General features: G+C 40.6%; 1 protein-coding gene across 1 annotated transcript in view; it reads right to left on the minus strand.

Moving 5' to 3' along the window:
- GRIP1 (glutamate receptor interacting protein 1) overlaps positions 1 to 14,921 on the minus strand; it is a 751,108-nt gene that overhangs the window by 75,962 nt on the left and 660,225 nt on the right. The window contains exon 14 of the mRNA XM_040233396.1: positions 7,986 to 8,066. Coding sequence (XP_040089330.1) covers positions 7,986 to 8,066 — 81 coding nt within the window. The remainder of the gene's footprint in view (positions 1 to 7,985; positions 8,067 to 14,921) is intronic.

Consider the following 14,921-nt stretch of genomic DNA (forward strand, 5'->3'; position numbering starts at 1 on the left):
TTCCAGAATTGCTATGGGTTGAGAGGCCTGCTGTCATTTTGGTTGTTGTTGTTGTTCAGTCGCTCAGTTGTGTCCAACTCTTTGTAACATGGACTGAAGCACGCCAGGCTGGACAATAAAAAAGGCTGAGCACCAGGCTTTCCTGTCCTTCATTATCTCCCAGAGTGTGATCAACCTTTATTACTGTCCAGCTCTCACGTCCCTACATAACTACTGGAAAAACCATCAGTTCAGTTCAGTCGCTCAGTCGTGTCCGACTCTTTGCGACCCCATGAACTGCAGCACACCAGGGCCCCCTGTCCATCACCAACTCCCAGAGTTCACCCAAACCCATGTCCATTGAGTCGGTGATGCCATCCAGCCATCTCATCCTCTGTCGTCCCCCTCTCCTCCTGCCTTCAATCTTTCCCAGCATCAGGGTCTTTTCAAATGAGTCAGCTCTTCACATCAGGTGGCCAAAGTACTGGAGTTTCAGCTTCAGCATCAGTCCTTCCAATGAACACCCAGGACTGATTTCCTTTAGGATGGACTGTTTGGATCTCCTTGTAGTCCAAGGGACTCTCAAGAGTCTTCTCCAACACCACACTTCAAAAGCATCAATTCTTCGGCGCTCAGCTTTCTTTATAGTCCAACTCTCACATCCATACATGACCACTGGAAAAACCACAGCCTTGACTAGACGGACCTTTGCTGACAAAGTAATGTCTCTGCTTTTCAATATGCTATCTAGGTTGGTCATAACTTTCCTTCCAAAGAGTAAGCGTCTTTTAATTTCACCATCTGCAGTGATTTTGGAACCCAGAAAAACAAAGTTGGCCACTGTTTCCACTGTTTCCCCATCTATTTGCCATGAAATCATGGGGTTGGATGCCATGATCTTTGTTTTCTGAATGTTGAGCTTTAAGCCAACTTTTTCACTCTCTACTTTCACTTTTATCAAGAAGCTCTTTAGTTCTTCTTCACTTCCTGCCATAAGGGTGGTGTCATCTGCATATCTGAGGTTATTGATATTTCTCCTGGCAGCCTTGATTCCAGCTTGTGCTTCTTCCAGCCCAGCGTTTCTCATGATGTACTCTGCATATAAGTTAAATAAGCTGGGTGACAATATACAGCTTTGACGTACTCCTTTCCCAGTCTGGAACCACTCCATTGTTCCATGTCCAGTTCTAACTGTTACTTCTTGACCTACATACAGGTTTCCCAGGAAGCAGGTAAGGTGGTCTGGTATTCCCATCTCTTTATTTATTGTGTTCTGATACACTGTGTGAAAACATCTCCCCCCAACCCCCGACCCTGGAAGCCTGTAGGATTGTCTTTTTCTCCCAGTGTTTTCAAACCTCATGATGACATGCCTTGGTGTGGGTCTGTTTTCATCCATCTTTTTGGAAACTTATATCCACCAATTCTAGAAAACTTATAATATTTCCTTTTTTTTTTCCTTCAATTTTTGGCCACATCACTAGGTATATGGGATCTTAGCTCCCTGACCAGGGATCAAACCTACCCTCCCTACAGTGAAAGTGCAGAATCTGAACCACTAGACCGCCAGGGTAGTCTCTGAAAGTATATCCTTGTACTTTTGTCTCCTCTTTCTTTTCGTAATGCCCATTATTTGGATATTGTGTTATTTGCGCTCATTTTGTATAATTTTCCTGTCTCTAGTCTCATTATTTGTTGTTTTATCCTAATTTCTAGAAATCTTCAGCATTATTATCCAATATTTCTGTTGAACTTCTTTATCTCTGCCATATTCTTACTTTTCAAGAGCTGTTTGTTCCCTGTCTAGTGGCTACTGATTAATAGTATTCACTGCCCCCCATCCATGGATACAGATGATGTTAATGAGTGGTTTTTTTTGTTTTCTTTTTTAAAGTTTTCTTCTTCTTGCATGTGCTGTTTCTGTGTTTCCTCTTTGTTTTTGGAGATAATCTTGCATCTTAGATTCTTTCTTCCAAGTGTTTGTGTTTTGCTTAGCTGTCTGTTCACATTACAGATGGCCCTGCACAGTAGCTGTTTGAAAGCCTGGTGCTCCAGAGTGGGGCTCCTGGAGTAACGGTAGTCACTCTAGAGTCCTGGCCAGACTGTCTCTTTGGGTCAGATGGCCTTGATTCTTTCTTCTGCTCAGAGGAGATTAAGCCTGGCTACCTGGCTTCTTAGAGCTTCAGGGAGAAGAACAGCAGCCTCCGCATTCAGTGTTTCACTGGATCTCTGCTTTCAGAGTAGGACTGGGACACTCAGCTACGCCTCCCCATCCAGAGACCCTCCCATTCACATTTTCAAGAGGATAAAACTGGGCTTGCCAGGAATGGGAGGGATGGTTGTTGGTTCTGAGTGGGGGAAGGCATCTAAGGGACTCATTCATTCTTTTCATTTTTTAAGACTTTTTTTTTTTTGATGTGGACCATTTAAAAAGTCTTTATTGAATTTGTTACCATACTGTTTCTGTTTTATGCTTTGGTTTTTTGGCCGCAAGGTATGTGGAATCTTAGCTCCCTGACCAGGGACTCGACCTGCACCCTTTGCACTGGAAGGAGATGTCTTAACCATTGGACCACCAGGGAAGTCCTGGGACTCACTGATTCTTAACAGAGGTTCAGTCAGTCCCTTTGTCTTCTTAGCTCTCCCATTCTGATTCCACCACTCAGACTTGTCGGGAGTTCAGAACGCAAATCAAGTTCATTGTCAGCTTTTCCTTCTGATTCTTTAATCTTTTTCCATCTTCTTTGGCTCTTTCAAATTTGGTTCTTGTTATCTATTTTTCATTTCCTCTCCTCCTTATGGGTTTTTGTCTCTTGAAAAAGCTTATAGTGCAATTTTAAAATGGAGATATGGGGTAGGAACACAGCTAAATGCAGGTGGTCAAGCTCTCATCTATTGACTCCTCAAGGTTTAAAATCACTGGTTGTCTGGATTGTCAGAAACTGGTTTTTACAGTGAATGTGGCTTCTTTTCTTCTCAAACAGCTGTTGGAAGAGGTAGAAAATGATAGTTCCTATCTTTTGTTTAAAATACTTTTTCTGTATCTGAAGATAGGTGAAATCTCTTGAAGTCTGAAGCTAATTAAACATGAATCAATCCAAGAGCATTCTATAATGTCTAGTCATTCATGAGACTTACTCTGCTAGTCAAAGGACTTCGCTCAAAGGACCTGATAAACTGTCCAAACTACATTGGAGATGTAATCGCACACACACACATACTCACACAATCATTCTGTTTTAGTTTCATTATAATCATATATACAAATACATTAAAATATATACTACCTAACAAGTAAAACAAGTTATTTGATTTGCGATGGAGCAGTGAGGAGAGTTTTTTTAGCAAAATTGGCCAAAACACATGAAACTTTCTCTTCTAAATACATTTGAGATTTAAGCAAAAATGACAGATTTATTGTGCTTGTTAGAAAGGCTGCTTTATGATTTTACAAAAAATAAAGCAAGCCTTTGCTCCTACAAACAGTCCAGTCAACTAAAAAGGAAAGTTGACAAATTAACTGTGCTCCCCAAATGCTGTCTTTGGCTTTTGTGATTTAGGATCCAGGAAGATTCATCAATCAGAGGGTGACAGGGATGAGTGGTAGTCTGACAGCACAGCCAACGTGAAGTCAAACAGAAAGGGTTTAAATCCCTGTTTGGCCTTTTATTAGCTCTGGGTCTTTGGGCAGGTTATCTGGCTGAGTCTTACTTTCCTCTTTGTAAAATGGGCACAGATGTTATAAGGCCACTTTCAGGATTAAATGAGAAAACACACATAAACTGTTTACTGCCATGCATGGGACAAAGCAGATAAAACTCTTATGTAATAAAACCTCAAAAGAAAACATCCATACCAAAAGGTCTTTACTGACAACTAGACATGACAGAGACAACCAGAGATCTCTGACTTGAAGGGCAGGTGAGCTGTGTTGAAAGTTATGGGCTCTGATTTCTGATTGGCTGAGGTGTCAGAGCTTCGGGATGCTGCTTTGGGTCCCAAACTGCACCCTTCTGCTAAGCTGTTCTGCTTTATTTGCCATTATAAATGACTCCATATTATAGCAATAACATCAATAAAAGTAATGCCTGATGCTAATGTGCTATGAATGTCTCATCAGGAACTTAAGAAAATTAGTCTAAAACTGCTCACCATATCCAAACTCAGAGGGACTCATTTCTCAGTCAATTAGGTATGAAGAGTGAGCCTTAAGCCAAGTGAGAAGGGTCTGAAGGCATGTCTCCCAAGAAGGAGGCCTGCTTCCCACTACTCAGAGCTTTCACAAGATGCAGATACAGAAAGAGGACTTTGTATAAAGATAGTGAGAAACACCCATGAACCCCTGTAGTGCCTTAGTTTTCCTACCATGCCTATGTAACTGTATGACAGGAGGGTCCTTTGATTTCCTATTCAGGTAGGATAATTATGATCGGCACTAAATTTTCTGAGGTAGTGATTTGTTTAAAATATTTCATGAGGTTCTATGAGGAAAAGAAATATCGATTATTATAATAAGTAACATTCATTATGGTTCACAATGTATTCTGGGTACCTTACATGTAGCAACTTATTTAATCTTCACAATAATGCTACAGAGAATGTACTGAGTACTCCCTGTTATAGACAAAGAAACTCAGTACAGAGAGGTCAAGAGGGCTGGAAAGTGGGGCCCTTGGGGCTCTGAGTCCTCACTAGTCACCATTTTCTACATTCTCGCTTCTTCAGTTCATGCAGCAGCCTTTGAATATACGTCTGCATTCCTCATCTCCCTCAGAGGCTCACATCCTGGAGTGCACGTGGGTTAGAACAACACTGTCCAGACAGACTCCTCATTCACCCCCTCAACAAAGACAGGAGTTAAACAAGCACCTTGTGTGTGCCAGGAACTGTGCTAGACCTCAGGAATTTGCTATTTCATAACAAGGAAATGGATCCTGTTTTTTCCTTTAGCAAATTCTGCTTTCTCAACTGGCAAAATCTGAGTATTTTCTACAGGAAGACACAGACTCAGGATGGTGATGATTAGTTGTGTAAATGGAGCTGGAGCTCTGGAAGGGCTGATAGGCATGTGTGACAAACTTATGTATCATTTCTCCATCCAGGAACAGCACAGGACTTTAGCTTCCATGAATAGCTTTAGTTCACCACTGTTAACCGTGAACAGCTTTAGCTCACTGCTGCTAAAATCCAGGAAGTTCTTGTGTGGGTTTTGGGTTTTTTTTCATGACTGGTATTAAAATCAGTTTTAGAAGAAGTAATGATTACATATATAACATCATCATAAAGTATAATTTTATATGATTCTGTATGTGAAAAAAATATTTTGTAGTTGTGTGTACATGGCCACACCTGAAACAAACTGAACATGAAAAATACTGACTTAAAAAAAGGATTAGTTTTTAAAGGGATACTCTCCTTTATAGTTAAATTATATTTTTATGTATATTAATTTTTAAGAATAAATCTATTGTAAGTTGCCACATGATCCTGTAGTCCTACTCCTGGGCATGTATCTGGGCAAAACTCTAATTTGAAAAGATACATCCCTATGTTCATAGCAGCACTAATAACCAAGACATGGAAACAACCTCAATGACCATTGATGGATGAATGGATAAAGAGGATGTGGTATATATATACAATGGAATATTGCTGCTGCTGCTAAGTCGCTTGGGTTGTGTCTGACTCTGTGAGACCCCATAGATGGCAGCCCACCAGGCTCCCCCGTCCCTGGGATTCTCCAGGCAAGAACACTGGAGTGGGTTGCCATTTCCTTCTCCAGCGCAGGAAAGTGAAAAGTGATAGTGAAGTCGCTCAGTTGTGTCCGACTCTTCGCGACCCCATGGACTGCAGCCTACCAGGCTCCCCTGCCCATGAATACTACTCAACCATAAATAAGAACAAAATAATGCCATTTGCAGCTACATGGATGGACCTAGACATTATCATATTAAGTGCAGTAAGTCAGAAAGAGAAAGCAAATACCACATGATATCTTTCCTAGGTAGAATCTAAAATACGACACAAATGAACTTATCGATGAAACAGACTCAAAGATGTGGAGAACATACTTGTGTTTGCCAAGGGCAATGGGGGCTGGGGGAGGGGTGGATGGGGAGTTTGGGATTAGCAGGTGCAGACTATTACATACAGAATGGATAAACAACAAGGCACTGCTGTATAGCACTGGACACTATATTCAATACCTTGTGATAAACCATAATGGAAAAGAAAAATAAAGTTGCTCTTCAGAAAAAGAATAAATCTATTGCATTGAAAAAGACCATTCTCTTAAGTAAAATTTGAGAGTAAAATTGAGAGTAAAATAACAGTGTGTCAAAACATGTGGTAATAGAAGCTTCCGAGGAGTAGGTGTCTTCTGTATGTGCACCAGTAGTGAGTACTTCTAAGACTCGAAACAGCCTGGGCCTCAGCACTCAGTGTCTTTGCTGAATGACGGAGGGAAGGAAAGAACGTGGTGAAGGCAGGGCCTCAGCATGCAGCCAGCAAGCTACGTACTGCCCAACTCCAAGGAGTACCACTTTCATGGCTAATTAGATGGACTGAATGAATGGAATGGAATAAACACAATAAATGAGAGCAGGGTTAAAGTTACATGGGGGTTGTAGAAGCCACCCAGAGCCCCAAGTATTTTTAGAGTAGTGAGTTCTGATGAACTCTCTCTCAATCTCAGCAAGCACAGCTGTTGACAGAAAAACAGCATACCATCTTTGTTTTGTAATGAATAAACTGAGGGGTTAGTGACCCAGGGAAAAGCACAAATGACTTTAGTGGCACCTAGAACAGGTCTGGAGTTTCCGAAATCCTCTTTCATCTTTCTGCTTACGCTGCAGACACACCACATACATCAGTCCTCCTTTTCTCTCCATTTCAGGGGACTGGGGGAGATATAGGCCCCCATATATATGGCTTATTGGTCTTAACATTGATTCCGTATTATAGTAGCACTATTTCTGGTGCTGCATGCATTAGGTATGTGTAATTTATCATTTATTAAGAAGACTTCCTTTTCAGTGTTAAATTTATACTGTTAGCATGGACTTGGACAGATCCCATTTCATGCGGCCATTTGAGAGCTCTTTATTTTTGCCTTAGCCACTGATGTAAACGCTATCTGACTGAGCACAGTGAGGTACCTTTATTGAGCCTCATCACGCTCTCCGGTGCGGACACCCCTTGGTCACATATGTTGCTTCTAAGTTTCCTTTGGTCTTCATGAATTAATCATTCCCTTCATTTTCTTGGAGCATTTATGGATGGACTTAGCTTATGGATATTAAAAGCACAAAAACCTCAATTTCCATTCTACAGAATTCCAGTGGGGCTGAAATTTTCAAAGTTGTTTTACCAAGCAGTTATAAATCTAGAGTCTGAGAAAAAGAGGGAATTAAACACATTTATATGTTCTGCTTTTCTTTTTGGCCTGGTTACCCAGGCACCTTGTGCCATGGAGGAATTCAGAAAGTTACTGAAGAAAGCGACATGATTTTATTCTTGCAAATGGATTACAGATGCATAGTGGACAAATGGAAAGACAGTCTCAATAGATTATTGTGAAAACAATCTGCGATATACTAAAATATAGAGAGCCTCTATGCCTTCATACGCTCATGTAATTATTCATGTGGTGTGTGTGAGTCACATATTATTGGGTACTTACTGTTTGCCAGGGGCTATACCAGGTATATAAATATGTTATTTTATTTAATACTTTGAATAATTTACAAAATGAGGATATTTTGCAGATATCCTTATTTCCATTCAACAGGAGAAGAAATCTAAGACTGAAGAAACCTAGTAACTTGCCCCATTCACGCGGCTATTAAGTATTGGCGAGTGAGTGACTGGCTCCACGCTTTTGCATCATTAGGGGAAACTTGGCAATGATGCTTAAGATGCTGGCCACACCCGTAAACCATTTGACAAGACAACTTTCTGATGTCTCCTTAAAATTCTAAATTTAAAAAAAAGTCACTTCTACTTACAACTTATGGTTATTCCAAGTTCCACATTGTGTTTCTTAGGGAGCTTTACGTGAAATGTTCCACTACTGGGGATGACAGACTCTGTAATTTCAAAACAAGAAAGAAGGTGTTTATAGAAGATGAGGAAGAATGGAGCCCCAATCAATGATAAGGCATCAGGAATACTTGTATCGTCATCATCTGTAGTTAAAGCGGTGAGAACTGATGTAAAATCCTGATAAACTAAGCTTCTGGTAAAGAACAGACACCCTACCCACAGGCAACAGTGTGTAATTCACAGTAACAATCGAGTTCAGTATCTCTTAAGTGTGATTCAGATAGCATCTCATCAAATTTACCTAGGATGCAAGTTAAAAATATAGATTTCTGAAACATCCCAGATCTATGGAATCCGAATTGCTGAAGATAAAGACTAGAAATCTACATTTCAAACATATTCTCCAGGTAATTCTTAGGTATAGTAAAGTTGAAGGATCTCTTTTTTCCCCAACTTTATTTTTTCCAGAGTTTATTATTGAGCAGATTTTATTTCCCGGGGCTCCAAAATCACTGCAGATAGTGATGGCAGCCATGAAATTAAGACACGCTTGCTCCTTGGAAGAAAAGCCATGACAAACCTAGACAGCATATCACAAAGCAGAGACATCACTTTGCAACAAAGGTCACTATAGTCAAAACTGTGGTTTTCCTAGTAGTTCGTGCACGGATGTAAGAGTTGGACCATAAGAAAGGTGGCGTTCCGAAGAATTGATGCTCTCAAATTGTGGTGTGGGAGAAGACTATTGAGTGTTCCTTGGACTGCAAGGAGATCAAATCAGTCAATCAGTCCTAAAGGAAATCAACCCTGAATATTCATTGGAAGGACTGGTGCTAAAGCTGAAGCTCCAATACTTTGGTTGCCTGACGCGAACAGCCAACTTGTTGGAAAAGACCTGGATCCTGGGAAAGATTGAGGGCAAGAGGAGAAGTGGGTGACAGAAGATGAGATAGTTGTATAGCATCACTGACTCAATGGACATGAGTTTGAGCAAACTCTGAGAGATAGTGAAGGACAGGGAAGCCTGATGTGCTGCAGTTCATGGGGCTGCAAAGAGTTGGACATGACTTAGTGACTGAACGACAACAATTATTCAGCAGGTTTTTTGTTTGTTTTTCCATTCATGGCTGGCAGTAATAGATTTCAGGAAAGACTTCAGTTAGCTGTAATGGCCGTTGACATGGAGGAGGTGGGAGGTACCTTAATTTGTAAGGTCAATGGGTAAAAAGAACACTTAAAGGCGCAGTAGTAGGATTGATACGCAAAATACCTCACAACCAGAATGGTCTTGACCACAACCAACTGGACTGAATGCTGAGCACAGAGTTGAAACAGGGGGACCCAAGAGGTCCCAGCTGCACCAAAGATGACCCTAGTTTCTGGATCATGTGGCGGATTCAGAGAAGAGGAGAAGAATAGGGAGTGCTGGAACAGAGCGAAGGTGGGTTCAGATGTTGGCCAAGAAACAGAGAAGTGAGCTAGCCTAGCAGTAGAGAGGAAAGCACTGTGTACTACTTGACTCTCAACCCTGTAAAGAGCTACTGTGATTTGACCAGGACTGACTAATTTTTGAAAAGCAAAGAATTGCTACATATTCTTAAATATATTCTTAAAATTCCTTCAACAGTCTGGGAAGCCTTCAATTAGAGATAAGGTTAAAATGGAAATAGCCTCTGAAGAGATAATATCTATTCATACTAAGTAGCTAATGACTATAATCCTTTCTGGAAGTTTTAGAAAAAGGTGGGAAGGGCTAGCCAGGAGCAAAGGAAACATAAGCATTAGGGGAAGTTTGTGGGATGGCTCAGTGAAGTCACTTTTTTATGCTTGATTCTGCCCCAAGGTGGCTCCCCAGCCTGCGCACACACAATTAGCTACAGCTGCTGTGATGTGGGTAGAACTACAAGGTCCTCAGGCCTGAGTCCAATTTGTTAATCACATATTTAACACATTTTGAGTCTCTGTAGAGCTGAAAGTTGGGATGGCCCCATAGAAACCCAGTAATTCCTTCCTGGTTCTGCCTTAACTTGATCTTCCTGGTCTTCTCTACTTTCCCATGAGGAATCTGGGCAGTAAACCTTTTACAAATACTTGATCTTCCAACTCAGAATAATCACCATAGACAAACTGGAGAAGACAGTAAAATTTTGATTTCTCTGGGCCCTCTGGGCTTCTAGAAATTCATGTGTGAAGAAGGTTCCCCAAACAGCCCTGGTCAGTTTCAGCTGGGGCGACTTGATAAAGGCAAGCCTGTCCTTTCTGGGCCCTTCCTCTCCTCCCAGCTCTTTCCTCACATCCCAGGCAGCACTGGAGGGAATCTGTTGCCTTGTCCCACTTCCTCCCTCTCTTCTTAATGCTCCTGGTGGGTCAGCTGTGGCTCAGTCAGTGTCATAGACCCTGAGCTCCTATCTTTGGCCTTGCTGTTGTCCTCAATGAAGACTCAACTAAGAGGTCCCAGGAAGGAACAACATACATTTATTTGCTTATTTATTCAAGAGGAATTTGTATCCTTCCCATTTCCCATCTGAGGTAGATAAAATGATTTAGTTGTGTCCAACTCTTTGCGACCCCATGGACTGTACAGTCCATGGAATTCTCCAGGCCAGAACACTGGAGTGGGTAGCCGTTCCGTTCTCCAGTAGTTCTTCCCAATCCAGGGACTGAACTCAGGTCTCCTGCACTGCAGGTGGATTCTTTACCGCCTGAGCCACCAGGGAAGCCTGTAGATTTCAAGATGACCGGCCAATTTGAATATACTGAGGCAGAAAAAGAGAAATGCAGTTAAGTATCGATAGCAACTATTGAGGTGTGCTTTACTCTCTTACTTTGGGTGCTACAAGTATCACCAATATTTATTTCTAAAAGATTTCTCAATCTCTTCCTTTCATCACTTTCCTGAGTGTCTATGAAGGCTAATCGTTATATTCTTCCCACCACCAAAGGAGAAAGTTTAAGAATCTAGAATTAGCATGCAGACTGGGGGCAGAGAGGGCATTTGGAAGAAGCTCATTTAGAAGAAGCTCAAATGCCCCAACAGCCAGGCTGCTATTGGAAGAAGAAGAAAGAAGCAAATGTACTTGAGGAGATGTGTAAGGTCTTGGAGACAGCCAGTGATTGGCCTCGACAGCTCCTGGTTCTAGCCCTCTCGGGGACTGCCTACATTCCTTGTCTTCAAAGGCTGTGAAACACCTGTATGCTTCTAGGAAACACCTTTTCCCATCTAAATTAGCTTGTGTGCATTTTCTGTGGCTTGCAACAGAAAGATCTCTTATGAACACATTGATCCAGTAGAGGAAATAGGATGGGAGCCAAACAGACAGCCCCTACCTAAGTGTTCATGAGTCTAACAGGAATAGATTATTCTATTAAAAGTACACCAAGTGGTTCATAAGTAAATGTCCTAGAAGCTTTAGAGGAACAAACAGCTTCACTATTTATGAAACTCATTTCATGTATGTTTGTTTTAGTGTTGCTGGTTTTATGAAAACATTCTCTGTGGAAGGGGTTGTTGTTCAGTCACTAAGTAGTATCTGACTCCTTGCAACCCCACGGACTGCAGCACACTGGGATTCTCATCCTTCACTGTCTCCCAGAGTTTGCTCAGATTCATGTCCACTGAGTTAGTGAAGCTATCTAACCATCTCATCCTCTGCCGCCCCCCTCTCCTTTTGCCCTCAATCCTTCCCAGCATCAGGATCTTTTCCAGTGAGTTGGCTCTTTGCATCAGGTGACCAAAGTATTGGAGCTTCAGCATCAATCTTTCCAATGAATATTCAGGGTTGATTTCTTTTAGGATTGTCTGGTTTGATCTCCTTGCAGTCCAAGGGACTTTCAAGAGTCTTCTCCAGCACCACAGTTCAAAAGCATCAATTCTTTGCCACTCAGCCTTCTTTACGGTCCAACTTTCATGTACATCCATACATGACTACTGGAAAAACCACAGCTTTGACTTCATGGACCTTTGTTGGCAAAGTGATATCTCTGTTCTGTGAAAGGGGTGGGGAATATAATGTTTGTATATATGTGTCCCTGCATGTCTACAACATCTTGCCCAAGATGCTATACAGTGAGTCTTTAATTCATAAGGGTGGAAAACACAGATCTAAATTAGTTACTATAGCAACATTTCGTTTTAAATTTTTAATGCAGGGAATCTTGACCAAGATTAATATTGTTAATGACATGGGAGGAGACATTATCACTTCCTGGAAAACAGTAATAGATGACTTTTGACTACATAAGATTTGAAATATTTATAATGATGAACAAATATCAACAAATGAATCTCTTTGATCAAGCTGTGGCTTCATTTTCATCTTTAAACATCAACATGATTTATTTTCTATTTAGTAATTTTTCCCCCCATACAATTATTTGGCTGTTAAAGTGAAGGCACATTTAATTTGGGGTTTCTTAAGGAAACACTAATAAAGAAGAAAAAGAGCCAATATTTGGAGAAACAATAGGTTTAGAATAAGTAAACAGGATGTTTATTTTCTTAGACTCCCATGTGGTTATTTTGTGCTTCTCTGGTTTTGCTTTATCTTTGTTAATACTATAATTAAAAACACATTTGGGTAAACAAAGACCTCCTTCTTTCCAATTGGTCTGCTTTTTCTGCCTGAAGCGTTCATTGTTGGCACAGTAAGATAACCACCACATCATAATTCATCAACCGGGACACCTTGTGAGATTCAAAAAAATAAAGGGACTATAAGGTAGGTAAATGTGAATGTTTAAGTCCCACTCACTCAGAGAAAAACACTGGGGACTCTAGTAATGATGGCAAACATCATTTGATAGAATTTTTCGTTGAGGCTTCTTTCAAAGACAAAGCTGTATTTTCTTCAACAAAATAATTTCAGCATTAAAGTAGAAACTTCAAGAATTCATGATAATGTACACTGGTATTTAAAAGATAGTACTGAAAAAGGCAAACTGTAAATTGTGCATATGATTATAGCTTTACAAAATTATATGTATGGTAAAGGACTTTTGTAAAGACATATAAAAAATTTTGTTTATTAGAATGATGGGATTATAAGCAACTTTAGCATAAGAAAAATTCCTTTAATGTTACTACAATTTTTTTGGATGGTGGTGTCCATGTAAAGAGATAGATTTAGGCAAAAGTGTAGTCACAATCAAGTTTTTTAACCACTGTCTGCATCACTTAGGATGTTTATAAAACAGACATAGGTAGTCTCTGAGATCTACTAGTTTGGGAATTAGTATCTGGGTATATATCTGAGGAAGAACTGGAAATGGATGGTGGCTCACACCCAGACAATCAGAAGTGAATCCAAAAGGGCAGGGGAGTCTTGAAATAGCTCAGATCTCATGCAGTGATATCTTACAAATATTCAAGTTCTCAATCGGCTAAAAAAGATTATCTGGATTCCAGCAGTTTCAATACATACCAGTAGATTGGTAATGAGTAATTAGAGTAATTGAGGTTCTGACGCTGTGTCTAGGCTCAACAGAAATCAACTAGTGATGTCTGCCATGAGCAATGGAGGAGGGAAGGACAGGATAGAAAAATATTTTTCCTGGCCCTATTTTATATCATTTCTATTCCTTTGAAATGGGTTGATTTCTGGGACAATGGAAGACAGGGGAGATGGCCTTAGGTCCATTTTCCCAGTCCCCTATTTAGCAAGTTGGAATTAAGGAGAGTGGGTTTAACAGTTTTTCAGTCACTGTCAGACTCTTTGCCACTCCAAGGACTGCAGCACATTAGGCTCCTCTGTCCTCCACTGTCTCCTGGAGCTTGCTCAAACTCATGTCCACTGAGTTGGTGATGCCATCCAACCATCTCATCTTCTGCCACTCCCTTCTCCTTTTGCCTTCAATCTTTCCCAGCATCAGGGTCTTTTCCAATGAGCTGGCTCTTTGCACTAGGTGGCCAAAGTACTGGAGCTTCAGCTTCAGCTCAGTCCTTCCAATGAATATTCATAGTTCCTGTTTTTTAGGAGCTTAAACCTAAGACCTAAATACTTTATTTAACATATATATACTTATATTTGTATATACATTATATATAGAATGGATTAGACAAATATATATAATGGATTAAATAAATAATGAACAAATATTGAGGATACACATAAAATAAAGCCACATGTATAGCACAAGTAAATACTTAGTGGATATTGCTATGGAGAAAGTCAGTTGTGCTGGCCATTCCACTACTGGAATGTAGTGAGTAGATGCTGCGCAACATCCCACAGTGTGCAGGATAAGCATCTCCATTCAACAAACAATGTCAGTAGGGCAGAAGCTCAGAAATCCTGCTCTTTCATGCTGGGAACCTTAATATCTCTATGAAGAGGCAGTGTAATATGATATAGAAAAAGACAAGTGCAAGTCAACAGACCCAGGATCTACCTAACATTCACTTTGCTCTATGACCTTGAGTTTCTGCCCTTGAGTCTCAACTTTCCCTTCACAAATAAATGAAGGTATTGGATAGTTTTCCCATCATAAATGTTCTACGATTATAGTAAATACATTTGGGGGCCACTGGACAGCCTTATTTGAAAACTGGACCCTCAGTGTATCTGACTGATCCTTACAAGGTCTTTTACTGACTGTTGGCCACTATGGACAAGAAAGGGATGATGCTACACCTAGGCTGTGCCAACAGATGCTCTCTCTTGCGAATTAGAAATTGAAACTGGCTGGTCTTGGCTGGGCACCTTAGCAAGGATGAGGCAATTACATACAATCAGAAAAACTTGAGAAAATCAGAGAAAACTTATACAAAGGGAGCAGACATGAAGAAACAGAGAGTGCAGGAACCTCAGAGATGCAATGGGTATGAAATCAATCTTGGTGCAAATTGAAGTTTCTGATCCTAGTCCCTCAGGAGAGCCAACTGTACTTCATTCATTCATCGA

This window comes from Oryx dammah, unplaced genomic scaffold (genome assembly GCF_014754425.2).
Source record: "Oryx dammah isolate SB20612 unplaced genomic scaffold, SCBI_Odam_1.1 HiC_scaffold_29, whole genome shotgun sequence".
NCBI lineage: Eukaryota > Metazoa > Chordata > Mammalia > Artiodactyla > Bovidae > Oryx > Oryx dammah.